This window comes from Lutjanus erythropterus, chromosome 9 (genome assembly GCF_056507025.1).
Source record: "Lutjanus erythropterus isolate fLutEry1 chromosome 9, fLutEry1.hap2, whole genome shotgun sequence".
Classification (NCBI taxonomy): Eukaryota; Metazoa; Chordata; class Actinopteri; order Lutjaniformes; family Lutjanidae; genus Lutjanus; species Lutjanus erythropterus.
Window position 1 is genome coordinate 23519068 of NC_139325.1, and position 17518 is coordinate 23536585.

The following is a 17518-nucleotide window of genomic DNA, read 5'->3' on the forward strand; positions in this document are numbered from 1 at the left end:
CGCTCACAGGAGTGTAGGTGGTTTTTTTTGGTCATTATCAAAAGGTTTAGACACGTAGACAAATGTGGCCGGGTGACCCACAAATAAACACAGAATAAAAGACTAAATGAGGGCAGATGGGGAACAAAAAGAAAACAAGTCATGAGAGGGAATAAGTCATGGAAAAACTACAATATTGTGGTTTTCTGGGATAGAAAAATGAGGGAGAGGCAAAGAGGCAGAGACTATTGTTGACATGTTGGCAGTCACTGTTGTCATGAGTGGTTTAACAGAGCTGGAACACCAGACCAGCAAAGCAATTTAAATCTGATTGTGCTAAAAGTAGGGGGTGAGTGTGGGGCTGGGGGGGCCGTCGTGTAAAAATATTTCTGTCTTCAAAGCATGCCGTTTATTTGGCTTTCATACCAAGAGGGAGGAATAAGGGGGAGAGTGCGGAAAGAGGAGATAAAAGAGAAACTCACGCACACAGCAGTGAGACAAAAGAGAGACAGAAAGTGGGGTGAAATGGGGGTAGAATGGGAGAAAGAGAAACATCCTGGTTTTGCTCGCCCTGTCATTATGGACGGGTTTCTCCTCAGGCACACAGACATGCAGGCAGAGAAGAAGAAGAAGAAGGGATGGAGAGAGAGATGAGAGAAAGGAAGGAGTGAGAGGATGGAGAAATGCAAGAGAGGTGCTATGGCTTTTGGTAGGTCTGTCATTAACAAAGGGCCGGAGACGCATTCCGATCCTGTTATAGACCTGACCACTGGGGTTAGGATAAACACACACTGACACACACACACACACACACGCACACGCACACACACACACACACACACACACGCACACACACACACTCTAAAATGGGCTAAGCTGGATGGCGTTCGTGAACTGTACACGACTCCACACCCAGTAAAAACCTGGCAGACACCGGAACACGCAAGCGCACTTGCTTAACACAGAAACACAGAAACAGACACAGGAACATAGACAAAGTAACTAACATACAAACACACATACAAGACACACACTGCTGCTCGCTGGCTTGTTCCTAAGCAAGCAAGAAGCCTCAAAACTGGATAAATCAGGACTGAAGAGCAACAGTAAGATGTGTGTCAGAGTTACAGACTTGAAATGTGAGACTCAGACTCGAGTTAAAGCCTTTGCACACCAAGTCCACATTTTTTGTATATGTGTTTTTTAAAGCTGTCACCTGCTTTTGTTATTCTAAAAAAGTCACAACATGGGACGAAATAGAGTAATCAAGAAAGGAGGATGATTTTGCTCAATTCTAAGATGCATCGCAATTCTCTCTGCAGAAAAGTTGATAACTGGAAATTTAAAACCCAGTCCTCTTTTGAAAGACCGGACCATACACTCCTCAAGGCTGAACCAAATGGATGGCGAAACATAACGGATGTAAACATTTGCATTGTGTTTACGTTCTAAACTAGGTTACTTCTTGAGTTTTGGTTGTAATGGCTGAGAGTGAGCAAATGCAGATGGATACAATCAGGCCGGCACCCTCTGGCTTAAACACTAGTGTACGGGAGCATTTTGTCTTTGTCTTTGTCATACAGAGGCTCGAGTCCTCAGCAGTGGCCATGGGTTCAATACCAGTTTGTGGCCCTTTGCTGCATGTCTCCCCCCCTCCAATCTCAAGCTGTCCTGTCAGATAAAGGCTAAGAAGCCCTCCAAAAAATAATCCAAAAAACAACAACTAAAAAAGAAAGAAAGAAGAAGACTAAATTTGATGCATCAATAATCACATTGAAGCCCTCTGAACTGGAATAAATTCAGTGAGTTGCCAAGAGATTCCCACCCCTAGTTTCTCTGGTGTGAGTCTCCTCTTGCTGAGGGTCAATTTGGAGAAGAAGGTGGACACCTAATCTGTCTGTCTTTCATTTCCTCCATTGTCTCTCTCCACTGGAGGTAACTCACCACTCTCTGCCCATGTCTTGCATTTGGCACAAGAGCCTCCTGCATTCATCATCATTCACTGGAAGCGAAAAAATCAAACCTGTTCTGAGAAATTTTAATATGAAAGTTTTGGAATTGGTGTGTAAAGGCATTTTAAAACATACGATATGTAAATTGTGCCAGCAGAGGTCTGATGAGGTCAGATGTCACCATTTGAAGTAGTGTGGGATCATGAGAGTTTGTTTTATTCACTGTTTAACAACCACCATTACAAATGAAAAATGATCTAACATGATAGGCAGAAATCATGTTCATGGAGAAGGTAATGTATTAAGTTTTATTCTCGTTATGTTTAGCCGCATTTTCTGACTTCCTCTCTCACTCTCTGACATATCCAGTGTATCCCATGTTTTCACAGAAGTTATAGCAACTAGTGATTGGTAAGAAAACACACCGTTACCCTGAATAAATTATGGATTTCTCTGGGTTTCACCATTGTTGAAAACATTTGGGATAATGTAACTACACAACTCAACAAAATATACAACATATGCATAGACATTCTAATGCAGAAATGTTACATATTACAATTTTAGACAAAAAATATGGACTTGGTGTGGCAAGGCCTTTAGATTTAAGTCACAAAAATGAAAATAACATGCATTTGACTGCTAAGATTTGACTTTGAATTGAGAACAAAAACACCATTACTCTCAAATGTGTATCTCCTACAGTCCCACAAAAATAGAACAGAAATTAGCCTTGCATAATTACAGTAATTGCAGTTATTATTATGCTTATGCATTGAAAGCATGGTATAATTTCAGTCTGCCAACTCACATGGAACAGATTATTATTTGAATGCTCTGACCTCGTCTGTCCCCACAAGGAAGCACCAGGCTCAGCAGGGAGTGGGGAGTGATGGTAATAATAGACTATTATACTCTAATAAGTTTGATAATTGATTAGTCATCATCAGTTATTCAATTAATCATTTGTAAAGAAACGATGCCAAACAGCGCCTAACATTTGTTGCTTTTCTCCGTATTGTTCATTGAAAACATTTGTAATGTTGGTTGGATGAAATTTACAGTCTCAAGACGTCTCCTGGGGCCCTGGGAATTTATATGTATGACATTTTATATGCTAATTCACTGAACTGACTAATCTATAATATGGAATTTACATATATCAGAAATAATGTAATCAAAATCTGTTTTGTACATGCAACAACCCCTAATCCTCCTCTGTGACTCTTCCTGAGTATTCTTCCATTTTTCCCAGTTAAGAGGATTTTTTGGTTGGAGTTTTTCCTTGCTTGAATCGAGAGTCTAAGGACAGTGGGTGTTGTACACTGTGTGGATCAGTCTCTAAAAAGGTATGCAGGAAGTGTGGCATCAGTGAACCACACACGGTCAGTTCTGAAGTCAAATACAAAAACACCAACAGAGCTGATTCATTAAAATTCTGTCAAACAAACACAACCTGGCCTCACCACATCCCCTTAGGCTCCCACACATGACCCATTTGCCCACGTAGCAAAAATACAAGTCTTGTGTTGAAACCACGTACCAGGAAGCCATCAGGTGAGTCTGGAGTGAGCGTCATTCCCAGGTGAGAATTCCTCAAGTTTTTAGAAATGTTCTGGAGTGCAGTCTCACCTGAGGTAGAAAGACAGAGCAGTTTACTGGGTAACATTTCTAAACTTTTTCAGGGAGAGCTGATTTGTAATGTATTAGTTTCTCTCACCTAGATTCACTTTACTGCAGTTTGAGTTCTTCCTCTCTCCCACAATGCATTTGTACACGTCTCCTTTCCTGTTGTTGGGTGGTCCGTCCCAAGGAGCACCAACCAGCATCCTGCAACAGAGCGACACAGTCTGTCATTTATCATCCAGACATCATAGCACATCCTCTTTGTGTAGGAATTATGACATCTTAATCATGGGCTTCTCTTTCTTTGTCTTTTTGACACAGCCTCGCACACACTTACGATTTCTCTCCGTCTGCTTCATGTTGTAAAACAGAGAAACCAAACAGAGCGTCCTCTGGACCAGTGAAGATCCGTGGATGCTTCACATCTATGTTGAAACACTGACACAACTCTGAAAGATATAACAGAAGATATCATTACACAGATACCAAAGTAACAAAAAGACAACAACTTTTTCTTCTTCTAAAACTGGCGTTCCTGTAAACCGCAGTGGCTAGTGGTTTACTCATCACAAAAACATGCTGTGCAGCCAAACTTAATTCAGTCCCACAGAAGTTTATATGAAATTCTAGAGAAGATACCAACGTTCCCAAAGATACCAAATATGTCATGCTTAATTTTGAGGAAATGTACGTAAAATGATACATGGGAATATTTCCATTTGATGAAATAGTGCAGCCACAAAATATATGGAGTCTTGGGTTTGAATATTTCAGTCAGTGTAAACATAACATGGCTCAAATAAAGAGTTGGAACAAGCTGATTCAGAATATCGAGATGACTTTTCCAACCTTAAAGCAAAACAAAAAGAAACAAAAGTGGACAACTGGATATTAAAGGAAAGGTTCAAAATATGCCTCTTAATTTTCTAGCTTGAGTTAGACAAGAGGATTGGCTCACCTATATGTCATATATATAAAAGAGGTACGGCACATTTAAATATTTTTTGAGCGGTAAAGTTTTATATTACTGTACTGTGATGAAACACATCAATGCTTGTGTTGATATTGACATTTCATAATAAATCAAAGTGACCAGACAGTCAATCTTACACTATTTTTGCACTTAGTGTTTTTCTGTTTTGTCACTTTTGACAACTGCAGAAACTGCCCTGGACAGCTTTCTGTCCCTTGATGATGATATCATGATAAACAGAAGAGCTAAAGTGTGCTAACCAGAGTTGTCATAACGCAAAAGTTGTTGGCAAAGTTCTATTTTTGACATGTGGATGAAATAATAAAAAATAGGCTGCTGGTGCTGGTCATTGCACTGAAGTTACATTCCCATGTCCTGACTGTTATTTTCTAATTAAACCTGCCCAATTAGGTGAACTTAAGATGCTCAGTTACATTGGTGTTTCTTTCAGGCGTGCCCCCAAACAATGATATCAACATCCTTCACAGTGTTTCACTGTCATTGCCCAGCCATAACAGGCAATACTCTTTAGCTATTAAAATGAGTGAAAAACATGCAAACATGGACCTGGAAACTGTGAGTAAACAACTGTACATCTACAGTGCAGAGTCAAATTATTATTTTCCCTCTTGGCCTTGGGAGAGGGGACTGGGGGGGAAGAAGAAGGAGGGGTGAAAAAGATGGATAAACAGAGTGACCAAAGGCGACCTCTGAGGAAAAAGGGAGTTCAGTCTGAGGGGAAAGAGGGAGAGGAGAGGGGAGAGAAGAGGTAAGGCCGGGAAGGGTGTGGGTTAGAAAAACTATGAAGTATAGTAAGCCCCCTGTTATGACACACAAGCCTGCCCTTCATACAACGAGAGAGAGAGAGAGAGTGAGGTGAGGAGACACAGAGAAGACAGAGAGCAACAAGATGGTAGTCAGACAGTTCACTGAGCTGTGAACATTTAGGTCTCAACAGAAGCACAAAAATATGTTCCAACTGGTGAAATGAAAGACACATCATATTCTTTCACAGTCTGAAAGGGAAAATTTATGTTTTTCTAACGTCAGAAAAACAGAGAAATTAATACACTCCTACAAAAAATAAAATGTTTCCTGTTATGCTCATCAGTGCAACTGAATGAACAAACGAGTTTACTGACACTTGGATTAATGACTCATTGGCAACACTGCTGATTTTTGCATCTATAAATGAATTTATTATGAGTTGCTGCATTCAGAAACTTAAAGTAATTCAAAATTAAACATGTCGCACAATCTAGTTTTCGGTTATCTTGCCTACTTCATAGAGGTTGTCTCTGGTTTCCTCATATATAGACAATCATTTAGTTATGTGATTTTTAAACTCACCGTAAATACTACAATTCAACCCAATATACAACATTAATGGTGCCCTTATTCACGCAGCACAGTTACCGGCTCATTTATCAGGTGACTGGCTATCAGACAAGTGATGTCATGCAGGTGTTCAGTACGGCCATTATAACCTGACCACTCTCACTACTCTGCTGATGAGCTCGTACCAAGGCTGTTTACAGCTGCAGCTTCCTCAACCTCATTCTACGTGCTAAACTTTTGTATACTGTATTGTTGATTAAGCAGTGATTTATTGTTAAAGGGAAATTTCACTCCTGGCCTCCGCCTCCAAGTATCCAGGGGCGTGTTAGATGAGTATTTTTGTCACCTAAGGCCGTGGTCACACATGCACGAATGCAGGGGAGTGTCAATCTCCTGCCGAGGCCACCACACACACATCTTTAGTACTGGCTGAGGCTGTGACTCCCCCTGTCAAAGTTCACCAAAGATGTAAATTTGTATATGTGTGACTGAGGCCTGATGTTATGTTTTGGTCAACAAAGTTATAGTCTAGGGTGGTGATACATGGCATCGTGGGCATCAGAAGCTTGTGTGCAATGAATCCTGGTATATGCAGGCACTGCTGGCTCGGCTAGGCACGCAGTAGAACTCAACTTTCAACTGCTTCAACTGACTACATTTGCCATCAACACTGACTAGACATCCACATAAAACAAGACAAAATTTCTATGCAGAGATTAGAATCACTGCTTGTCACTGTTCAGATTAATCAAGAGCTCCCTTCCAGGTGTCTGTAGGTATTTGAACAGCCTACAGTTCAGTTTAAAGAAGAAATGGACTACAGGCAGGTTTCTGCTTCACATTTGGATCAAACTTTGTATTAAAATGTATAAAATTGCACAGTATACTATATAGACCACTTTACAGTTCAGTTTCAAACAAGCATAAAAATTGGATCCATGTTTATTTCCTATTCAATTAAAAGTGTTTGTTGATGTTGTCAGCGGCTGACAGGAAATCAGCTGCCCCTGCTTCTTCCTATAGACGCACAATTCCCCTTAAATTAAAGAGCATCATCGTGTAGTATTTTCACTTCAGTCTCAGAAACACTAAGCTACTCTTGACAGTCGGTATTTAAATTGTCCCACTTGTGTATCTACTGTATGTTATTTGCATCCCTGAAAAGCAGGGTGTGTTGGATGTGTTTTGTTAAAGAAAATTTGACTTGACGTGTAATTTGGCTGCATCCGGCGGGCATCTTCAATAACTCTCCTACTACACTGTACATAACTCAGTGATTCCACTGAAGAAAAGTAGTCCAGGATGGGGAGCAAGACCAGAACACTGCTGCTGTGATTATGCACCAGCTACTTGCACACTTGTATACATATACTTCCCCACAACTACACACTGACACACACACACAGTTACCTCAGCCAGGCCAATCAGAGTGGGATTCCACATGGTTTTGAGAAGGAAACTAGATACTGTTTCTCTTCCATCTCTGCTGCTGCCTTTCTCACTCTGCAGTTACTTCTACCTGCTCTTTCATTTTCTCTTTTACACAGATGTTTTTTCCTGTAATGTCATTTTCAGTCCGGTTTCTTCTTTTTCTTGTGGCCAGATTTACTTGCTTGACATCTATAGCTAAAGTACAAAGATGTGGATTTTTATATCCATACTAGCAGCTTTGTTCTATGGATGGCAATGTCATTTTGTTGGTCACGCCCCCATTTTGATCCAAACTGCAATATCTCAACAAATATTTGATAGATTGCCATAATAATTTGTAAAGACTTCCACGTCCCAAAGGATGATTTCTGCTGACTTTGGTAATCCCCTGACTTATCCTGTAGCTCAAACAGCAGGTCAAGGTTTGCAGTTATCCTGTGAAATACATAAAAATCTACTCAAGAGATTGCCATAAAATTTGTGGTCCCCAGAGGATGAAGCATACTGGTTTTGGAGATCCTCTGGATTTTTTTCCAGCACTAACATGGGATTAACATTTGTGGTTCTGTTGTGATCACTTAAAGGTGTAGTAAGTGGCTCTGAAGAAAGATGGTTAATTGTTGTTGATTCTGATTTTGCAGTCATCAAAATACTGATGTTTTGGGAATGAGACTCAACAATTGATTATCTCACTGAGCTGTCATTGGCCAAAGTCTCCTGTCATGCCAAGATTTTCTGAAGCCTGAAAACAGAGCCCAGAGGAAGAGAAGTCTAGTTAGTCTAGTCTAGTCTTGCTTAACCAGAGACAGCTGTTATATTTCTGTCAGCCTGCCGCCCGACTAAATTTACAGAAGCAGTAATTTTATCATCATAAAACACACTTCATTCAAATGTGACATAAACAAATTAAAACTCACCAAAACCACCTTGGTTCATCTTTCAATTGTTCCAGCAATCACCAACTCTGGTGGTTTGGTTGAAATAAACTCACAGAGTCACAGCAATAGATGCAGGAGTGAGAGAGGCAGCGGGGGAAACCAGGGTGTCAAGTCACAATATTTTCTCATCTAACTCGGTGAATTATGGTTTTCAACCAAACCAGAGTGGAAAGACAAACCAACATAGTTTTAGTGAGTTCTATTTTGTTTCAGGCAAATCTGAATGAAGTGTTCCAATTTTTTTTTGCAGTAGCCACTCACAGGACTGCAGTAAAAAATTCTCCTGCCACCCAAAAAGCATTTTCCCCATTAGTAACCATTATAAAAGACACGCCTGTAAAATTGTCATCATCACAATGTTAAGTCTATGGGCTGCGTGGGAACTTGCAGGCAGAGATAGCGAGAGAAACACTACTGTGCATATTCAGTGGGCCAAATATCCAGGAAGTAAACGTTAAAGCTACAAAGATTTTTTGGAACTTGTGCCAGACGAGCAATTGGATTGACTGGACATCATCTGTGCATCCTGCTTCTAGTTCATAATAATATCTATGCTTCACACCATCATGCTAGTGTAATCTGAATCATGTCAGCACACCAACATCAGCATTTAACTCAAAGCTCTGCTGTGCCTAATTAGAGACACACAGAGCCACTAGTGTCTGTGTAGACTTTAAGTCTTACGTCTTGTTTCTGCTCATCTTGCAGATCTGTATAAGCTTCCAATATTTCAATGTCCAAACCTCCAGTGACTGATGAAATTCAGCCATTTATCTGATTCTACACAGATGTTTAATACAGTTCACTAATGGGAATATGTGCAGGCAAGGATACAGTAATTGCTGAACACTAAACCTTCTGTTTTTGCACGGCCAGAATGAGCAAAAATCTTTCTATCCAGCCTTGTTGTAACAAGTTATTCTCTTCTGTTCTTTCTCACAACCCCTCTTATTCACTGTGCAGTAAAATGTTTCTGTCTTTTCTTGTGGCAACATCACCCACCCTCTCCGATTCCACTTTTCTTTCCACAACAAACAACCAGGCCCCTGATAACAACTCCTGCTACTGATTTTCTCCTGCAGCCTCCTATTTCACTCATTTTCTCATAAACCATAAATTGCTCTTTTCTTTTACCCCCTCTCCTATAACACACAAACACACACTGTAACTCTACCACAAGGCCCCCTCTCCCTTCACAACCACTCCGACTCCCACAAAACTGCACCGTCGTTCCCCGTTTTCCCTGTCCTGTCCTCCCAACTCTGGTTCCATTTTCACTGGAGTTTATATATGACACTGTACCGCAGCCCGTCTGACCACCCATCGCCATGACAACTGGCGGCAAACATTTATCAAGCCAAACTGAGTCCAGATCCTCTCAACCACACATTCGGCTCTGGGCGCTACCGCTGCTGGATGTGTATGGTTGTGATTGTGTAGTGAATGTATACTGTAAGTGTGTGAGGAACAGAAACTGAACTGAATGTTTTAGACACTATAGAGACATTCCAGTACTTATGACAGCATATAGAGACACTGATGTTCAGGGTTGAGGAGTAACAGTATTATCTTTTTAAACTACAAAATATTAGTAATTGAATTCTCTTACAGTTAAAATCGGTGGCTAACTAGCTGGCTAATCTCCTCAGCTGAATGGCCAATATTATTGCTAATTAGCCACAAAAATGATCCGTTTATTCAGTGCATGATTCATGTTTAATTTCTCGGATGTGTGCAACATGCATAAGCTCCTCTACTGTTTGTGGATGGGATCAAACGGATGGCAGCACTTACCTTTATTTAGTAATGTTAGTCCAACATTTATTACTGAAATATTCCAAAAATAATCCAAAGTATCAAGACCATGTTTCTTAATGATTTCTTAATCTAATGGGGTACGTTACAAATTACATTTCAGGGCATGATTTTTCAGTTTCCCTTTCTCCTTGTCTGTTTCTTTGTCTCTTTAATTTACATCACTGACTTATAGCACCTCTGTGAAATGCAGTAGAGATATCTGCTCGACTGTCTGTTTCTATCATCTTCATTTAACCGGCTCATGTTTCCCATGCATCCCCCTCCTTCACCTATTCTGACCCTCTTTCACAGCTTTTCTCTCCATTATCTCCATCATGTTCTGTTCTCATCTCTGTCACCCTCTCGTGGGGAATGGGGGTGGAAGAAGAGGGGGAGTAGGAATGAAAGTCAGCGAATTATGGGAGAGTAAAAAAACACGAGAAGATATCTGGGAGAATAATAGCGAAAATTTATGAATGACTGGTAAAACTGAGTCAAACACACACATACACACACACACACACACAAACACACACACCTGTGTTCGACATCTCAGTAAAAGCATAACAGGGTGTAACAGACATGGGATGCCTGCAGCCTTCATCAGGGGAGCTCTGCTGAAACCATTAACATTACACACATACTCCCTCACCTACATGCTCTTGTATGACACATGCATAAGCGAGTGGACTCACACACATAAGAGAACACTTATCGCATAAGCTACCAACCGTACACATTAAATCAAAGTTTACACAGTAGAACTGGGGGTAAATTATGCCATACATGCCTGATTCAAAAAGATTATAAAGGGCAATGTGTAAAAACCAACCACAGGCAACATTTAGCTACTGGAATGTGTTAATAAATAGGTGTGTACATGTGTGCATGAGTATGTAATGTGAATGACCTTAAAGGAACAGTTCACCTTAGAATCAAAAATAGTTCAGGTGCTATTTATCCATGCAGATATTTTGGTGTGAGTTACTGAATTCTGAGATATCAGCCATAGAGATGTCTGCTCTCTCTCAAATATAGCGGAAACTAGATGGCATTGGGTTTGTGGTACCCAAAGTGCCAAAAAATACATCTGAACTCAACAGCAATGTCTCTTTTCAGAATTTATGATTTTTAGGAACCTTATAACATAGATGGTTTTAGTTTTTATTACTTTTTGAGGTTTTCAAATGTAGTTTTGGGCACCACAAGTTGAGTGTCACTTAGAATTATTACATTCAGTGGTTTTAGGTACTGCTGGCTATCAGTAACGAATCATAGATATGCAATAAAGAGCTGAAACCCAAATGTATGACTCTGTTCTTCAAAAGCAGAGACAATGTTGTAGACAGCGGTAGTCTGTGTGACCTTTACATACATTGCGACATGTTGCTGTAGGTTCCCTTACATTTGACAACAAATGTCAATTCAAACTCTTCAGGACTTTTACAACTTCTCGTGTCCTGTGATCGTGTCTTGCTTGAACTATTGCCTACACTGATACTCTTCCCCCAATGATATCCAATTCTACTGCTCCATTTCATCTGTATCTCTAATATTTTGGAGAAATCATTTCTGTCTTTATTTGCATGCGTATCTAGAGCTAAGGGGCTTTCGTATTTTGTTGATTATGAGGGCCCTGTTGACAATGGGAGTATGGTTTCCTCCAGAATAACCACAAAAGATACTGTCAAAAATGATAAGTCGCCTCCTTTTTCTATGACTCACTTCGACGTAAACATCACTTGTTTACAGATGCTTCTTTCATCTGATTTCACTGAGAATCTGACCTGATGGCAGACCTTAAGAACAAGTATACAGAAATAGCTAGTTCTCTTATGAATAGTCTTGTTTGCTTATGTAGGTCATACAGACTCATCGGTATTAACTGTGACTGTTTCATGACCAGTTAAAAACTCCTTGTAGTATCACTAAGCATAAATGAGTCTTAAAAGTGTGTATTTTTGATTTGGGGGTGAACTGCCCCTTCAGTGCTTGATGGATTCTCCCTTCATTCATCAACTTCTGGATTCAAAGCATTTTGCATACCATGAAAACTGGCTGCATGCAGGATAAACATTCTTTAGATTACATGTTAAAATTTCACACAAATGCCAACATCCCAATCTCCAGATTAACTTGAGAGACTATGTGTGTGATTCAGAGCAGGTACAAAGTTAACATGCCTCGCACAATATATCTCAGCCTATGTTTTTCCTTTCGCTTCACGGCTGCATGCAATAATGCAGCACTTAAACCGCTGCTTATCAGCTGCATAAACACTTAGTTTGGTAGACAACAATGGCCTTTTTCTTTGGTTTCTTGCTGGTGAGCTGGAATGGCTCAACGAGGTGTGTGAGGCTGCTCTGCCACGGCGAACATGAGTACAGTAGGGGAACTGATGTTCATGCTCTATGGAGAAAACACACATGGCATAGGCGCCTTATTAGGGGGAACTTTAGACATCAAGTCTCAGCGATGGGAATGGCTGATATAGCCAGTGTGGTTGAGTTACACAGCTGCCAGGGTCAGAAGGTGTCAGCTGTAAGAGGAGATGAACTAGTAACCTTTCAGCAGAGGATATAGGCAAATATCTCTGTGATTGCTCCAAACATCTTCTGGTAGCTGGACGCCTCCAATGAGAATGAAATATCCCCTCTGACAAAACTGAGAGATTTACTAAAGGATCAGACTTTGAACCAAGAACCATTACTTCGCTGGACTCATGAGCAACTTCCTATACCTTTGATCTGTTTGGCAAATGGAGTGTGGCCATATGTTTTAATATGCCTGCTTCTCTACTCTCCTGCACACAGTCATGTTAGGAATGTCTTCATGGTCAGTCGTTTACTGTCACACAGAATAAAACTCTTTGGGGTTCAGGGAGGCACGTGTGGCATTATTACTCACATATGTTGTCTGTTAAAGTGCAAAATTTGTGGAGGTTAATGACCGTATCACCCAGTGAGACCGTGTTTGAGGACAGGAGAGCAACTGGGTGGTGAAGACGCATCAATCATGGACAAGAGATTGGCTTCATTAGGGCTGCAACTAAAGATTATTTTCATTATTGATTATTCAGTCACTCATTTTCTTGATCAGTCATTTAGTTGTTTAGTCTACAGGGACAGATGCTAACGTTTTTAGGGACTGGTCCTATGGACCACCAAGCTCCTAAATTTGGGAGCCAAGGTACGTTTTAGATGGCCCCAATATAAAGAAAAGGAAATTTAATGCAACTTTACAGGCATAACTGCACCTGTCCTTAACTACAACACTTGTGTTGTCCACTATTCCCATGAGTTGTGATGTGGTATTTCTTGAAGGTTTTGTTTCCAGTCTAAAATGGGATAGACTTCTCGACTAGTTAAGGGAACTGGCAGCATGCACCATTATATTCCATCCTTGGATTAGCCTCTTACACTCCAAGACTTCATGGTCGTTTTTTGTGTTTGTGGTTCTTCTGTAAGGATCGCATTTGAGTAAGCTTAGTAAACCAAGACTTCAGCAGCCCTGACATATTGGCAGCTAGCTGGTGACAAGCAGGCCTGCTGGTTGCTGTTTTCATAGAAAGCTGAACTAAAATGAGCGAAGGAATCAAGATGTTTGCGGAACTGTAACACTGTGTTGGCAAAAGCTCACATTACAAGGATAAAACTTGATGGGCACAGAGTTACTTTTTGTGGCCACATGGGCCTTTGGACCTGATGTTAAGACCTGGTCTATAAAATGTAAGACAATGGTAAAAAAAAAAAAAAAAAAAGTTGATCATTGTTTCCCAAAGCCCAAGGTGACATCCTAAAATGCTTTGTTTTGCCCACGCAACCCAAAGATAGTCAGTTTACTGTCATAGAGGACTACAGAAAACAGAAAACATTTAAAACATTTGGGAAGCTGAAATCAGAGCATTTTCTTTAAAAAATAACTCAGGTTATCAGTGATAATAAACAGTTGCCAATTAATTCAATAGTTGACACTGAATTGATTAGGGCTGCACGATATGGTAAAAATTGTGATTATTATTGAAACTGTGATTCCAATGGCAACAAGTTATACGATTAGTGGGAATGATCATTTTTAATTTCAATTTTAATTTTTACCAATAATAAAATAAATAAATCAATAGTTTTGATGTTGGGGTTTAGATCAAACATTTTTAGGCCACAGCACCTATGCAGCACTACACTACTTCAGTATAATGCCGTTTTATCACACATTTTTCCTTTATCAAAAAGTTGCAACTTGGTTCAGGTCCTGTGATTTGGATGTAGCTCTCGGCCATATTGTGATTTCTATAAAATTGCGATTGATTGTGCAGCCCTATGATCAATTAATGGAATAATCACTGCAGCTCTAGACCAGTCATTTAATAATGTCCCCTAATGTTCAAACTCCAGTTATCCCTATGCAAAAGTTTATTTATAACCCAAAATATGACACAAAAAGACAATAAGTTGTTCTTACCTTTAAGAAGGAGGATGAACTCCAGGCACAACAGGTATTTGCGCAGCTCCATTTATAAAAACAACAGTATGAAAGCAGAGTCTCTCGTCTACTTTTTTTCTTTTTTCTGTTTCCAAAGTGGTCTCCCCTGACCTGCTGGAAATGTAGCGCATCGGCGTCCACCACACACACACACACACACACACTCACACACTCACACACAAGCTTTTTCAGCCTCGTTTTTCCCCAAGAGATGCGTAAAATCCGGTCAAACAGTGCTGCAGTGGCATGTCTGCTGTGCGTGTGGTGGGTCCGGTTCAGGACGTTTACAGAAGTAGTCTCGACTTGTTAAATACAGTTTGCAATAAAAATAATAAACCTTGTCGCGTTTTCTTGTCCGTAATTTCTTTGCGTTGAAGTCCCTGTAGTTCTTTCGTGACGCCACAGGAGAAAGTTATACTGCAGTGCGTGAAAAGGTCCCCAAGATGAAGAAAAACTTAATTGACACTTCAGTGACCCATGCTTCAGGCGTGAAAATCCTGCACCTGTCCCATCAAACAAGAGGCCGCAGTTCACAATCATCAAACCATTACTAATGTGGAACACCTTCCCAAACAGTCAGCCAGCAGCGCGCTTTATCCTCCTGACTCCGGAGCGCGTCTTTGAAGATCTCACAGTCGCTCCTGTTCACAGAAAGTCCGCTCATCAAGACAAAAGTTTGAGGTGAGCTGCTGCGCGCTGTTCCTCTGATAATTTAACATCCATGATCCCGTCGGGTAATTTTACTCAGATTAAAACAGCAAAACGTCTGTTTGCCGTTGAGTTTTCAGTCGCTGTAAATATGTGCCCCTGGTAACGGATTTCTCTCACTTCTTAAATGAATGAGCGCATTTATCCTCAGAGCTCCCCTCCTTCCTCCATCCACCAGACTGACTCCTCTCTGAGCGACTGGTTCACTTTGACAAACCTCAAACCCACAGCTCCCCCCTCTCTCTCCCTCTTTCTTTCAAACATCCTCTACGATTTCTCTCAAAATATTTCACTTTGCTCACCTCTGACTTCTTTCTTTGAGCTGCTCGTCATAGAAAACTTTGTGCAAAACAATCCATCTGCTACCACTTTCTTATAAGACACCCTTCATAAAAGGTCAAATGAACTGTGATCGATGGCTTTATTAATAGTTACTAATGTGAACCACTAATAAAATCAGCTTTTTGGTTGCCAAGTTGTGGAAAATCCCGTGTCCCCATAAACCACGAGCAAAAGTTACCCAGCCTGCAGTTATAAATGCCAGTAAATCTTAATAAATGTTTATATAACAATAAGACAGGTCTGATTTTAGTTTAGATGATACTTTTTCTAGAAAAATGGTTCTGAAATAGGGGTCATGGAACCCCCAGGGTTCTGTGGTGCTCTGCCAGGAGGACCATGAAAAGTTTCCAGGTTCATTCATTGAAAGAATAATGAAATGAAAAAAAAAAGAATTTATTTATTTTACAAAATGCTTCATAGTTGACCAAATATTTCAAATTTTAAATAAAAACAAAACAAAACAGGAGATTACTTTTTCTGTTCTAATGCAGTGGTTCCCAAACTGTGGGGCAGGTCCTCCTGGGGAGTTCTTTTCTTTAATCAGTTCCCTCCCCAGTTATTGTTAGTGACTGATAAAAACTGTAGGGTGGGTTTGGGGTTGGGGCTTCTGAAAACAGGGCATGCCAGAAAAAGAAACACTGTTCTAATCTAACAATCTATAAATCTTCCTAATAAGTCACCCTATATTTTCTATCTTGTCAGGGGAACCATGGTGAAGAAAAAAATTGAAAACCTCTGTTCTAGAAGGTAAGTGAATTGACCAACCCAGGAAGGGTGTTCCTGATTGATTTGAGGAGCTAGCAGTAAAACACAAAGCAAGAGTGATGCTTATAGAATTGTTAAATGAATGAATAAAGCAGAATTTTGCCTTTCATTTAAATTGTTCAAATTCAGCTGAAGGGACTTGGTACAGGCATGAATGCTTGACACCTACAGTGGCTCTTACATGCTATGGGGGTCCTTTTCCTGGCATGGTCTGGATGCACTGAGAGACATACAGATGCAACTAATAACATAATTAAATACTGTATTGTATCACAGTGATCGCTGGAGCAATCATTAATCTTATTAGTTCCACCTATGCTTTATAACAAATCAAACTGCCTGCTGTGAAAAAGGTAGAAGAATCTGAAAAATGGGAATGATAAAGAATCTTGTGACCTGACTCTGGCAAAACTATTAACATTCAGTTGGCCAGATTAATTTAGATCTAGAAGCTAAACAATTTTTTTAACAGAGAAGAAAAGAAAAAAAAATGCTCACACCTTACTATCAAGTTAGATACCAACAGTGTGATAACCATTTTTTGTGTGAAAACTTTACTGTTAGCTAAAATCTACTTGTATTTCTCATTTTCACACCAGAAACTACAGGCGTACTGTATTCTTATGATGAAAGATCATAATGGATGTGACTTCCAGGATGACAATGCTCCCATCTACAGGTCAGAAAGGGTCACTGCATGCAAGACTAGTAAAAAGAGCATGTGGGAAGTTGAATTCATCTGTGTTACATAAATGGACTCCCTGTATCACTCTATATACTCCTCTGTCCTGTGCATCAGTACCCTCCATATTCTTGTGAAGCTCTTGGGCGCCACTCTCAGGCCATGCAGTCATTTATCCACATCCACAGTTTTAGAAGTACATTGACTCAAGAATTATACTTTGAGTGTTTCTGTTTTTCCACACTTTTCTACTGCAGCTTGGAGGGTTATATTGTCTGAAAGCTGTAGCCAATAATTTAAAAAAAAAACATACAAGTTTTAAAATGCCATAGTTATAAAGCACCCAGCAAAGGGACACAGACAGGAGTCAAACTGCAGAGGACTCACAGCCTCCATGGGGCAAACACTCCACCAGTTGAGCCTACATCAAGAAGTGTTTAACTGATTATGAAACAGTCTCAATACTGATGCATCTGCATTACTTACATATGCAAACAACAAGATT

General features: G+C 40.1%; 1 protein-coding gene across 1 annotated transcript in view; it reads right to left on the reverse strand.

Annotated features, from left to right (window-relative positions):
• The window catches only part of itga10 (integrin, alpha 10), a 39736-nt gene extending 24839 nt beyond the window's left edge, over positions 1-14897 (reverse strand). The window contains exons 1-4 of the mRNA XM_084726709.1: positions 14496-14897; positions 3895-4006; positions 3652-3761; positions 3475-3563 (exon numbers count right to left, since the gene is read on the reverse strand). Coding sequence (XP_084582835.1) covers positions 3475-3563; positions 3652-3761; positions 3895-4006; positions 14496-14547 — 363 coding nt within the window. The 5' untranslated portion in view covers positions 14548-14897. The remainder of the gene's footprint in view (positions 1-3474; positions 3564-3651; positions 3762-3894; positions 4007-14495) is intronic.
• Between the last annotated feature and the right edge of the window lie 2621 nt (positions 14898-17518).